Genomic DNA, 13,090 nt, shown 5'->3' with positions numbered 1-13,090 from the left:
TCATCTTATAAAATGCCGAATGTGCCACCATGGAGATGATATTATCAGAAAGTGGGAACCTTGTCTATAAATGTAGTTGGGAGAAATAACAAACCATTAAAAAAAATGAAAAGACATTATTGTGGTGAACCTTTCCTGTTTTTGTTTCTGTTTCGTGTTTGACATTAATTGGACCTTATGAGGGGTTGTCAGATTCCTGCTTTGCCAACTCACTGGCTAGGTGCTGGCAGCTCTTTATGTGGGCATCTAGTGTGTGTTTGCTGTAATAGCTGGTGCCTTTTAAAATGAGCCAGCTCAGTCTTCCTTACTCAGAAATTGCCACCAGATATTATAGGATTGATTTATCATTTTCACCCCCAAGGAAACCACGCCTTACACAACAAAAGCAACACAATTTTTGTTTTCTCTTTCTGTGTAATTTGAAGCATTGGCTGTCATGTCTGCTCCACATAATTCTATGTGCAACTCGGAGGATTCGTGTGCTCTGGTTGGTCAGGAAATCAGTGAGGGTAGGAAAGTGTTTGAGCGGCTCTTCAGTCCAAGCAAAGTAAAAAATAAAAAAAAGGAATATAACTATGTGAAAAATGATATGACGGGAAACTCATCTCTGGTGTTGGTCTAGCAACTGATCATTAAACTGGACCAAGTCAGTGTCCCATGGTCCCCCGGGCCACTGGACAGTCCTTATTGTCAAACCCTGCAATTCACCTTGGTGATATTTTCACTTACTGTACAACTTGAATCCTTTTCCTAGGCTCATTAAGGCCATTTTCAGAATGCCCTGTTGACACGAATGACTGATACAGAGGAATTGCGTTATCCCTGTTGCCATGAGTGAACCCACTAACAAGGCATTAGCTGTCCAAGAGTAGTTCCTGACTCACAAATCAAGCAGCCCAACAGTAATTTTCCAAAAAGAGCTGCAGCCAGTTACACAAACCAGTAGCAGGCTACAATACGCTGCATAAATGTGACCACAGGAGAATGCATTTTCTCAAAACCTTGAAACAATACTGCATAATGTGAGTAAGGCTGAGCACATATAAAAAACAATGTTTGCTGCAGGAAAACATTAAATATCGGATTAACCTTTAACCTGATTTTAAATAAACGTGTAGTGTCACAGAGCTGTGGTAAGGTATACATGTCTATAAGCACATTACTTGAATAACATCTGTGGTTAGTCAAAAATCCTCACATTTTTCATATAAAAGATAAAAACATAAGGCCTCTACCTCCTCTGGTGCTGTCACACTAGAGTAAAGTAAGAATGGCAATCTCCTTGCTACAACTAAAAATCAAGGTTTGCTAACTTTTGCGTCCTGTGACCAAGTGGTTGCCCGGTGGGAGGCAAACTGTCTCCAGAAAGAATGGGGAAGGTTTGCAAATGATATTTCATAAACATGGACAGATTCCAACATGCTGCAATCAACTAGATTCAGCTCAACTTGTCTGTCATGTATCTCTTTACAATAGGGAATCTGGCTCTGGTTGCCAGCTGGTTACGTTCTCGTTTTACCGTTAAATCACTGTTCATCAGCAACTACTGTTTGTGGAACGATTTCTACATTCTTGTTTCAGATATGTGAGTATGTGGCTGGACTCTGAATTTAAGTAGTTAATATGAATTTTTGTGTATGTTAAAGGCAGCAGATTTGCAACAGATGGCAAAAGATTTACGACATTTGCCAATTTACTTCAGTTAATCGTGTATTATCACAAACAGATTGCACGTAATTGCCAACATGATTCCATTCAGTCACAAACAGCAGACGTACTCTGCCTTATTGCCATTTTATCGCTTTCTTGACATATCATAATCGTTTTGAAGATGGCAACTGACTGCGAGTGGTAACATTTCTGGTCCCCATCTTGAAAGCAACCATGTCAAACGAGATGAGATCGCAAGCTCGTTGCACACAGTCGTAGTAATTCTGTTCATGTCACGGTCTCCAACCTCTGCTTTCCCTGTAGCATTGCAGCCAGAGACCTAACCCCTCTTATCACTGCAAGTGGTCAGAACTGTACTTTCATAAACATAGCAGGGGTTTGGCTTTTTATCGATGGAGTTCGAGAACTTTTTAACCATACCTTGTATAAGCATAAAGTTAGTCTATAATATCGCCTCCATTATAGGCATCCCCAGAGATTTCCTCTGCTACAACTTTATATTCTTCTTATTCCATTTCTTTTACTTTGTAGTCTGTTCTAAATATTGTCAATCATTCACATCCTACTTTAAAAATCCATTTGATCCAACATCAAAACGCAAAAAAGTGAACACTGGAGTCATGAAAGAACATTCTCATATATCTTACAATAAAAAAATATATCTCTATTTTTTTTTTGTACCCAACACATATTGTATATTATGAGCTCTCAACTTGAGAGCTGGACTGTTTTGTTAGAATCCCCTGAGCTGAAGCCAAGGTGGCCTATTTTGAATTGGCTGTCATGTACCTGAGCAGTAAGCTATCCACCAGGTGTACAAAGTCCTTTGTGTAAAGGCCAACATATCATCACAGGCTTGCGAAGTTGATGACCTGAGTGTGTACCTCCTCCACCTCTCCTTATAGTCATATCACTTTGTCATCCAATGGGAAATGACACTCTAGCACATAGCCCTGACAAGGCCCTGCTGATTCTGCACACAGATGGCTGTCTATGCTGCAAAGGCACACAGCAGCCAGTTTTTGCTCTTCTGTTTGCAAACAACAGCCCTGTAGGGCATTGCTTTTACAAGATATGTCATTCTTCATTTATATATAAGTATATTGTCTAATGGACAGTAAAGTGTGTATGAGGTTTTGTTTTTGTCCAAGTAATATTACAATTCTGATTCTCTTACACCGTGTAAGCTCAAAGCATCAATTTGCATCTAATGCTTGTTTCCAGATGCCACAGTATATATCCCTTCATTCGATGGAACTTCCTACTTGGAGCTACAGCCACTTGCGTTGCTTCTCCAGCCTTCTGGTGTCAGCAATAATCGACCCGCAGGAGTCAAGGACACCCCCGTTTTTCTCTGTTTGACAGTGAAAACCAGATCCAGACAAGGAACGATCCTCTACAGTGAGTACAGTCTTTCCCATTACCAGTAAAGACCTGCAACACTGTAAAAGGAACCTTATAATAGAGGGTTTCCCCCTTAACTATATCTTTACAGGTGTAATATAAGGTATAATAAAAGCCATCACTTCTTTTATACTGCATTGTCGTGCAAGAAGATGCTAATTTATCCAATAAGTAATTCAGCTGCCATTGATGGAAATTCCTCTACTTGTATCAACATTTACACCAAAAAATGAGTTTGCTTTGTTTTCAGGAAGTTAAATCAGAGGCTCAATAGCTTATTTGTGTCATTTACATTTAAATTTAATCCAGAGCCAGCATCCTATTTGCTTAGCTGATCTTGTGCTTTCTGAAATTAACACAATTCCAATAGCCACCAACTCTAAATTTCACAAATTAGCATTTCATTAACATCTCATTTGTGCAATCTGCACAAAAACAAAGTGTACTTTGGGGTTATGTGCTGGACTATTTCTTGTCCAGATGCAATAATTTGCTTTTAAAAAGCCATTTCCTCAGAATTAAACAAAATATATATTGTCTTAGTAAACGTAAGAGGATGTGTTAACGTCTTCAGAATGCACCTTGACTCTTGGGTGATTGGCAGAACAAGTGAAACAGGTTTATTTGCAGAAAACAGACATAGTGGCATTGATAAGAGCCTCTTAGAAGACAAGTGTATACTGCTTAATGGTTTCTGGACAAGCAGCAAAAATTCATCTGCTGTCATGCTCGTTGTCTCTTTATAGATGCTCTCGACCTCCTCTGCGGGAAAGTCATGTTTTCAGAAGTTGATTACACTGACATGTTCACATAAGCTCCAGCAAACACAACTGCTCTGCAACAGTTGTTATGCCAAAGAAAACAAGAAATACGAGAGTGAATGAAAATCGCATTCGATCAGCGTTCTGTAACATATTCAAAACATACCTAATGCTATTTTACATATAGATATTTTCTTCTTGTTTGATTGTTTCATTTTAATCACGTAAAATCTCAAGAAGGGTCTGGCCAAGACAGCAGCAAACCTAGTTACAACTATCGACTACACAGACACAATATCCATTTCATGTATAGTGAAACAAATCAAGGGCGAAACACATCGAATCTCAAAAACAGTTTGACTGCAAATTTAGGAGCAATCACCCTGACCGGGGCTGCTATTTTCTCCATCCTTGAAATGACTTCAGTTTCCCCCCAAAGTAACCAGCTCTGACAATTTCAGGTCCTTCTGGACATTATTGCAGAGAATGTGGCAGCATATTTATTACACAAGAGATATGTAAAGAGTCTGGGCTAAAGCAATAGTCTATTGTGTTTCCCTTTCACTTTAAAAGAATACATGCACTGATCAATCTCAAGTATTAATATTAAAAAAAAAAACCCACTGGCCTGACTTTAAATGTCACCCGGGGCATGCAGTGAGTCATCTATTGATGCAGGGAATTGTGGGATACAAAGACAGCTCTTAGGTTTCCAAGGCTGCAAGTAAAAGGACACAGAAACCTAGAATAATTTTTTTCTTGTTATTTTTTGAGAGTATCTTGTGCCATAGCTGCCATTCAGTCAATGTTTAATTAGTTATGACATTTTCAGCAAATAAGTGGATTCAGCTACAACCAAATGTTAAGATAATGTGTCAGGAGCACCATGTACTTCTCAGAAGGAAATGCAAACAGTGCTCTGGTGGAGGATTACAGATAGCCTTGTCTTCTGTCGACAGCTGGGAGTTTTTTTCGCTGTTACAGTGCTGATGATTGAGCTGTGAGGTAAAAGCGAACAAAGGAATCCTCATAAGGCAAGAGCTGGACACTCACACGCAGAGATAGCATTGGGATCACCCTTTATGTCAACTGTGAGCTCTACACTGTATGTCCGCCTGCTGCCAGCTCTTTTGTTCCCACACCTGTGCACACACATACGCACGCTCCTTTGTTAAAGTAGAAGATTGGGATGGGTAGGCCAGGCAACCCCGAGTAGACCCTCATAACAATGGAGTATTGTTTTGGGAAGAGAAGAGTCAGTGATTTTTTTTTTTTTTTTTGAGGACTGAGAAAGCTGAGCCATGAGAACTTTAGTTAATTTACCCTGCTTTGTGTGTATTACACATCTGTTCAAAATATGTATGCATATATTAAGTATCAGCCAACTTAGGGGTGAATCCAGAGCATGAACGCCTTGAGCTGCTCTAATAAAAAAGCATCCAACTCTGGGTCTCCGTGGACCGGCTCCTCGCTCTAAAAACTGCATCCACCTTGAGTTTAGGAGCCTCTCGTTGTTCCTGTGTTACACCACAGCAAGTCAGGTGCAAGTGCAACAGAACTGTAACCAGCATACATTGTGTGGCGATCATGGGTAATTTATTCTATACCCACCAGCAGAAGACATCATAACATTCATCTTTCTGGTGTAACCTAGATCAACCTCTTATCGGTGACATCGTCTACAGGTCCTGGACCTATTAAACAGCTCAGTACACCTCAGGGTTAAACTGTATTTCCTCTCCTTTGATCATAATGTGGAATTTCTGGCTTGACTAATTGTAATGAGAGTGGCGAGGAGTAAATCCAGGAGTCAAACCCAAAATATGTGATGCAACTGCAGAAAAGTATATGTTAATTCATTTAACAGTCTTACATTATCACTAGGAAGTTATGCTTGTACCAGCTGACTTTTGTTATTTAGTTTAATTCTGAAAGAACTAACAGAATTATTCTTTCTGTGTGCTTTTGACACTATAGGCTATTTTGTGGGGGGGAGGTGGTTTTACTTTTACTATTGTTTGGGGTAATAATAGCTTGACTTTTTTTCACTGGGCTGACATTGGCCTCCCACGATGGCTACTGAGTGAATTAGCGTTGCACCAAAGACTTAAATCTTTGTATTTAAAGAGCTGTTAATTAGGCTGCACTCAGAATGTAATAGAAGTCTAAATTAGTGCTTTATATAGGGTTGGTGTATTTGAAAGGTCAGCCAGCTAAACCTTAAATAGACATAGACAATGGTAACATCAATTTAAAGACAACTATACGGTATCCTGTCTGACACGGGCACTTAATTAGAGTGTTCAAAAATCAACCAGTCAGTAAATTAAGGAATGAAAAGTCTTTTTAAAATGACATATTCCCAATATATGTGCATTTTTGTTATGTGCTAAAAATCTTTCTTTATCTATAAAATCCAAATCTACATTTGGTTTGTGTTGCAGAGATTTTAGGGTATATTATTAAGGACTTTTTAAAAAATGTCAAATGATAGCTTTGAGAATAGAATAGCGGAATAATTGCAAAGCAAAGCCATTAGTATGCTTCCCCATACTTGAAGTAATGGTTTGAATTTAGATTTTTTTTTCTTTTCTGTTTGAAAAACCGAATATTACATGGATAAAAAGAATATAGCTTCAGGGAGCTTTTTTTCCGCCCGAGAAAAGCTTTTCATAATATGACTGAGAATGCATTTGCATCTGTCATAAGTCATAAGCTATGTATTTTATATACAAAGCAATGCATTACAAACTACACAGTTTAATGCAAGTTGTTGCCTGAGTTCTCTAATTAGTATTTTTCCCGTACTATATGCAGAACAATAACAGGAAACACTTATATTATAATTACCTAAATCAGGACTCTGTAACACAATTTATCTTTATTCTTAAGGAATAAAGACAACGACGTGATTTGAAAGAATGTGGTTTCAAAGGTTGTACAGTAACACGACCTTTGTAGTTGTCAGATGGGACTTGACGTCAAGATAGCAGTATTGTCTCACTTCCACCCTGGCATAAGTCGCCTCATATATTCACTGCCACCAGTTGTCTAGCTGTGTGGATCATAAGTTATACCAGTCTAAGGCTTTGCAGATTTATACTATAGATCAGTTTGAGAAACTGACTGCTGTTTCAACCTGATGTCATCTTTATTCCAAACCAGCTTTCACCACACTCAATTGTAGACGTGAACACGGCTGTAAATTACAAAACATAGTCATAATTTTAGGTTAGTTGGTTCAATTAAATCCGCCTGCTCACTGTTCTCAGTAATATTTACAGTATCTCACTGGCACAGAAAGCAGACTGCGAGCCTTGTCACGAAAAGAGATGACTGTTCAGAAAGCATAAATAGTGGGCACGGTGCCTTTTATCTAGAAATACTTCCTGGCATATAGCACCCATCTTTTTCACATCAGTGAATAGGAACTGAAAAGAAAACTCGAGAGATCAAACAGACAAAGTTAATCAGAAGAAAACCAAAAGACGTGCATTGAGATGCGAAGACTCTCCGCGCCAGACCTGCTCCTTATTCTCTGCTCCCCCTTTTCTTTACACCTCTCCCTGAAGCAAACTCGCGAGTCTCCCCCTGGACTTCAATTGTCAGCTGGAGAAGAAAAAATAGAGGAGGTGGGGTGAGCAAGAAAGGGGGGGAGGGGGAGAGCAAGAGAGAGAGAGAGAAAACAGGTGACAGCGACTGGCAGAAGGACGAACGCTCTGTTAAGTTCAGCACAGAGTAACAGGGCCATGGGGACTGTAGGAAACAATATCCTTACAGAAGAAAAATAGCAAAATAAAAGATGCTGCAACATTGACATCTAGAGAAAATAATATCTGGCAGCGAATAAGTTATAGAGCTAAGCGGAAATTGATTTGAGAGGAGATGAGAGAGGCTTATTTTTGCAGTAGGAAGTAAGAAGCGTAAGGCTTCCTTTGTTAGTCCATTCATAAACATTTGACAGCCCACTGTGTTTTTGAAAAAATAAAAAAAGGATTATTCAGTATTTTAATATACAATATCTTAGTGGGTAACACAGCATGTCTTTTGTACTGTCTTCTTCCACCCACTCCCAACTGGTAGATGACAGATGACTCCCCCTCCCTGAGCCTGGTTTCCTTCTATTAAAAGGGAGTTTTTCCTTCCCACAGTCACCAAAGTGCTTGCTCACAGTCATCTGATTCTTGTGGTTTTATCTGTATTATTGTAGGGTCTTAAACTCACAATATAAAGCTCATTGAGGTAACTGTCGTTGTGATTCGGTGTTATTTAAATAAAATAAATGGTCATTCCATGTTGCCTTTTTAATGTAATTTTTGCCCATTGTTCGTTTTTTTGCACCACGTTTAAAGAAAACATACCAGGTTGAGGTTTTTATATCGTGTCGGTTAAAGAATATTTTACTGGTTAGTTAGTTTTACATTTCTCAGCATGTTTATGACAGCAGCAGGTTAAATTCAGACTTAAACATTTCAGTCTCCTTCAGTATTTAAAGTGACTCATTGGCTGCTGCTCTGTTCCAACCAGCACCGCCCACTGCTTGCTTTAAAATTATAATTGTTTTTTAAACCCTTTTGAAGATGATTTTAAAAAAAAAAAATGCAGCATCCCTTGTTTCTCACCTCATGTAAGTTTTTCACAGCAAATATATGCACTGCCATTAACAGGCCCCGGGTGTCCGAATATTTTTGCACCATACCATAATGTTTGAGTCATATTTCCTTTCCACTTTCAAGCTTTTCCTCTCAGCGCAAGATTTTTTTAATAATGCCTTGTGACTTTACCACGAGCAAAAAGTGTCAAAAGCAATTGTTTGCTAGAGGAAAGTCAAGTACTGTGTATCTCAAATGAATAGAAATGCCCTCATTTCATGCTGCTGACTAAAGATTCTATTCAAAACATAACTGCATTTAACAACTCATCAGTTGCATTTTGTCTTCACGTGTAAAGAGTCCGTGTTGCTCTAAAATTAAACAGGTGCTTGCATTTAAGCAAACAATACATTTTTGACTAAACAAAGGCTCTTGGAAGGATTCGGACTGGACACAGATTTATCAGCTTCTCAGACCCTTGCCAGCCTTGTAATAATTTGTGAAACAGAGCACTTTTAATATACTGGAATCAGCTGAGCCTTTTTAGATAGATATATGGAAATCGCCAAATAGAGATGAACACCAGAATATGTGTTTTTTTTCTGCCCTTGACATAAAGTCTCTTGCATAAGATGTATTTTATAACAAAGCAGTTTGGTACTGTTGCAGGCCCGACCCAGAGTTAACACTTTATTGAGAACAGTATCAAAAGAAGGTTGACTTTTATGAGTTCAATGACAACAAAAAGCAGGTTGGACATAAATTTTTACGTCTTAAATGCCCCTGAGATTTATTAAATCACTGAGAGGTGAACTGAAAAATCTGATTACATGTTACACTGCGGTGTTCTACTGCCGAACTGTGGATTCTGACATTTGACTGGATGTTAATTTGTCACATTCTGCCCACCAAAAACATTATTTCTGCACAAGCTCAACGCCCTAATGGCATCAACAGTCTCTGACAGCAGCAGAACAGTGTGACCTACCACGCAGTGAAAACTGAATGAATGGCTCACAGAACACAGCACAACAGAGTCTGAGTCACTGACCCAGTCTCCAAACTTCCCAGATTCTGATGCTATAAAGCATCCACAGCATGAGCCGGATCCACGGAGGATCCACGCCACGACCCACAGGACATTTTAGGAAAGCTGTGACAATGAATACTGTGTCTCTGGATGAAATCATGTGCTGGCAGCATGATCATACTGAAGAGCAGATGACCAAGAAAGGAAGATTACTGAACAAGTGAATGAGGGTAATTTTATCTCTTCAAGCAGGATGCAAACTAATTAAATGCTCCAGACAAATGAAGCCATTTAAAAGCCTCTTATTCTACTATGAATGATGCCTTGCTACCTACAGTGTCCCTACTGCTATTTTTTCTTGGGCTAAGAGTCCTACCCTTCTGCAGAACAAAGATCAGAAAATTATAGGAGTGAGATATTTATTCCTGTGTGTCATTCTGCAACAGTGGCTTGTAGTATGGCACTGCACTGTTAAATGCATCCCTGTTGTGTCCTAAGACAAAGAATGGTCGGCTTAAAGAATACATTTATCTGAGTGTAGCATATTAAGCTAAGCATTGCCTCCTGTGGACAAAGAGATGGGGATTTTCTTGATGCCCTTCTTGCCCTGGAGGAATTGTTCTGAGCTTTCACATGAGTTGCCATATACCCTTAAAACAACAGGCTGCTTTTGTTCAATTTTTCTCCGGTGTCCAAATCCTCCACTCATTTCGTTACTTCAAGAGAGATGCCACAGGAATGTCTCTGCCCACACACCTCTGTCCTGGTCCTAGCCTAGCAAAGAGTTTTGACGCAATTACCATTGTCATTGTGAAATGAAATAGGCCAACCCTGATTGTGTTGAGTCTACTCAGTAGTTCCCTCTGGGTGTGTGGTCCCCTGTCGCCCTCTGTAATTCAGCTGAAATGTGCCCTATAAGCCCTGTTGGAAACACAGAAATATTTTAGGTCCCTCTAACTGGGCACTATTGCTGTTCAGTCCTCTGACTTGCAGGATTGTCTTCCCTGACAGTGGGCAAGTTTGGTCTCTGTCTCCCTGCTGCATTTTATGTTGCTCCCCCTTTGCTCCTGTGTTCTTAGACAGTTGAAGACCTCGATAGTGTGTGTGGGGGAGAATTTCATGCTGCTGCTGGCTGTCGCTCCCACAATGCACTGTCTCACTTGCAAGACACTCAAAATCTCCCATTGAGATATAATGTGCTGGAGTTAAGTGACATACTGTAGAGGTCATATTCCTGTTTTGCAATCAAGACCACAAAGGTTGGGGAAACGTCGCACCAGCTGCCATTTTCCAGAGGCTTTTCCAGCAGGATCAAAATGTAGATTTACCATCAGTCCTCCAGTCGCAAGATTGTTCTGCTTAAGTTTAAAAAAATGTTTTGGATCTTGAGAGCCCAAGCTGTGATAAAAGTACCTGGTAATCATTCTCCTGGTAGGCAGGCAGAATGAGACCTACTAGAGTGATCCATGGGGAAGATACTTATATCCTGAGGATACCCTCTTGCTTGCTACCTCTTACCTCCCCTCCCTGCAATAAACCTACAGAAAACTTGTGTGTTTATGTGCACATGAGTGGATCTTTATCTTTTGAAGCAGAAAACTCACTGCTTTCTGCTAACCATACCATGGCGTAATGGTAATAAAAAATCATTTTACTGTTATCCTAGTAGCTCTGAACAGTGTGGTTCCTGTGTGGCACACACACAGGGATGATTCAGCTCATATTGATGCAGTCTTGGTATGTTATAATATGAATCATTACTCATAAGTGAACAGCACTTTATGCTCGATGCCAAGTCTCAGATAGCTTCATATAGCTCAGACTGTGAAAGGAGCAGTTTGATTTAAGGAGGTCTGTCAGACAGTGAGGACCAAAGTTTCAGTTTCCACCAGTGGTATAAGGGACAAGGAGCCCTGTACTTACTCCCTTGTAGGTCTTTACTAACACAGTGTCTGCAGCAGTGGGCAGAGAAGATTTATCTCGATTCAGTCTCCTCTCTCTTCTCTTCTCTTTTCAACAATTTCCCCCTTGTAGGTGGGAGTATCCAGTGGAAAGTTTCGATCTCTCAGCAAGAATTGATTATTATTCGCTATACTTTTTCAATTGAGCTCTCCATGACCTTTGAGTAGATTTCTATCTTTTTCTTTCATATTTTCTTGTTACTTTTAACTTGGCTAAGACTGAAGGATTTATATGCCATTTGGTCCATCCTAATTTAATCCTTTAACAAAAAAAAACAGTGGGAGTGCTTGCAATGCCTTTTACGCCTTAGACACTTTAGATTTTATCTGGTCTAAGTCAGTTTATTCTTAGCTGTTTTTTTGAGAGAAAGATTGCCCAGTTTGTGCATTTATTGTAGAACTCACAGCAATGTGAACTAGGTCTTTGTAAGCTTAAAGGAGGCATGTGTTTTGACTGTGTAATGGCATTTGTTGGCAGATAGGAATCTTCCCTCAGGTGTATATTACCTCTGTTTTTGTATTTGTATTTGTATTGCATCTTTATTTTTAACACATTAAAATGCATCACACAGCAGAGATTAAAGATCATTTTGAAAAATTAGCATACAGTGTGAGGAAAGCATATGGAAGAAGCTCTGTCCAGCTACTGTAGTTACTCAACTGAACATGTTCAAATCAGATCATCTTCCATTTTCAGATTTTAAAGCGTCACACACAAAGGGGCCTCATTTTATGCATTCAGTATCTTTGATAAGTTTGAAGTCATGTAACAAATATTGTACTGATACAACACAGTAATATGCAAAAAGAGGCTATTTACTAATTGTGATTTTCTTACCTTTGCAGCTCAGGAGCAGAACTTTGGGGATCAGTTCCTTCATGTTTTCCTTCAAGATGGAAGCCCTGTTGCTAAACTCGGTTGTGGTGGCAGTCATATTTTGCATGCAGCTGTAAATCAGAACATCAATAACAACAGATGGACGTCAGTCACCATCAGGTAACGATATGGTGCTTCTACTTTGCTGTCATTCACCTAGAATTCAACGGCCAGGGAAGAACGTTTTTTGTAACATGTGTCAAGCAGGCCTAGAACGATTGAAGGTACAGTCAGTCATTTTTTGAAGTTATTTAATAGAAAAAAGAAAACTGTACTCATAGGTTCCAACAAACTGATGCATTCTCATAAAAGCATTATAAATCTATTAAAAATACTGTTGTGGGAGGATCAAAGAGGATCAAAATGTGTTCATCATGCTTGGGTATTCCCGATATTATTATCAACATTCATTGTCTGTACAGCTGACAAGAGCTGAGTAAACAACAACTAGTTGTAAGCTAACATTATGCCCGCTAATTAGGGATGGGTATCGTTTAGGTTTTATCCGATACCGGTGCCAAACCGGTACTTTTGAAATGGTGCCGGTGCTTAAATGGTGCTCAAACCGGTGCTTAACGAATGGAGAACACAAAATTGGTCCAAAAACCTCTCATGTTCAGCTGTTTTTTTGTAAAGAAGATAACAATGTTAGCCTTTTCTGCAGCTATAGGGGATTTATGGCATCACTCTCATGTTTAGCTGTTTTCCACTTTTTCTTTGGTCATTTTAGCCTTTTTGGCCAGGGCGAAGGGAGTATCTGCCATCAAACAAGAAGACAGCCGCATGTAGCTATG

The 13,090-nt window shown here is 39.4% G+C and overlaps 1 protein-coding gene across 1 annotated transcript in view; it reads left to right on the top strand.

Moving 5' to 3' along the window:
- Positions 1-13,090, top strand: part of eys (EGF-like photoreceptor maintenance factor) — a 160,902-nt gene that overhangs the window by 99,580 nt on the left and 48,232 nt on the right. The window contains exons 34-35 of the mRNA XM_087850260.1: positions 2,896-3,072; positions 12,266-12,416. Of these exons, the coding sequence (XP_087706386.1) occupies positions 2,896-3,072; positions 12,266-12,416 (328 nt within the window). The remainder of the gene's footprint in view (positions 1-2,895; positions 3,073-12,265; positions 12,417-13,090) is intronic.

This window comes from Neolamprologus brichardi, chromosome 13 (genome assembly GCF_056152115.1).
Source record: "Neolamprologus brichardi isolate AB-2024 chromosome 13, ASM5615211v1, whole genome shotgun sequence".
Taxonomy (NCBI): Eukaryota; Metazoa; Chordata; class Actinopteri; order Cichliformes; family Cichlidae; genus Neolamprologus; species Neolamprologus brichardi.
This window is presented reverse-complemented; position numbering and strand designations above follow the sequence as displayed.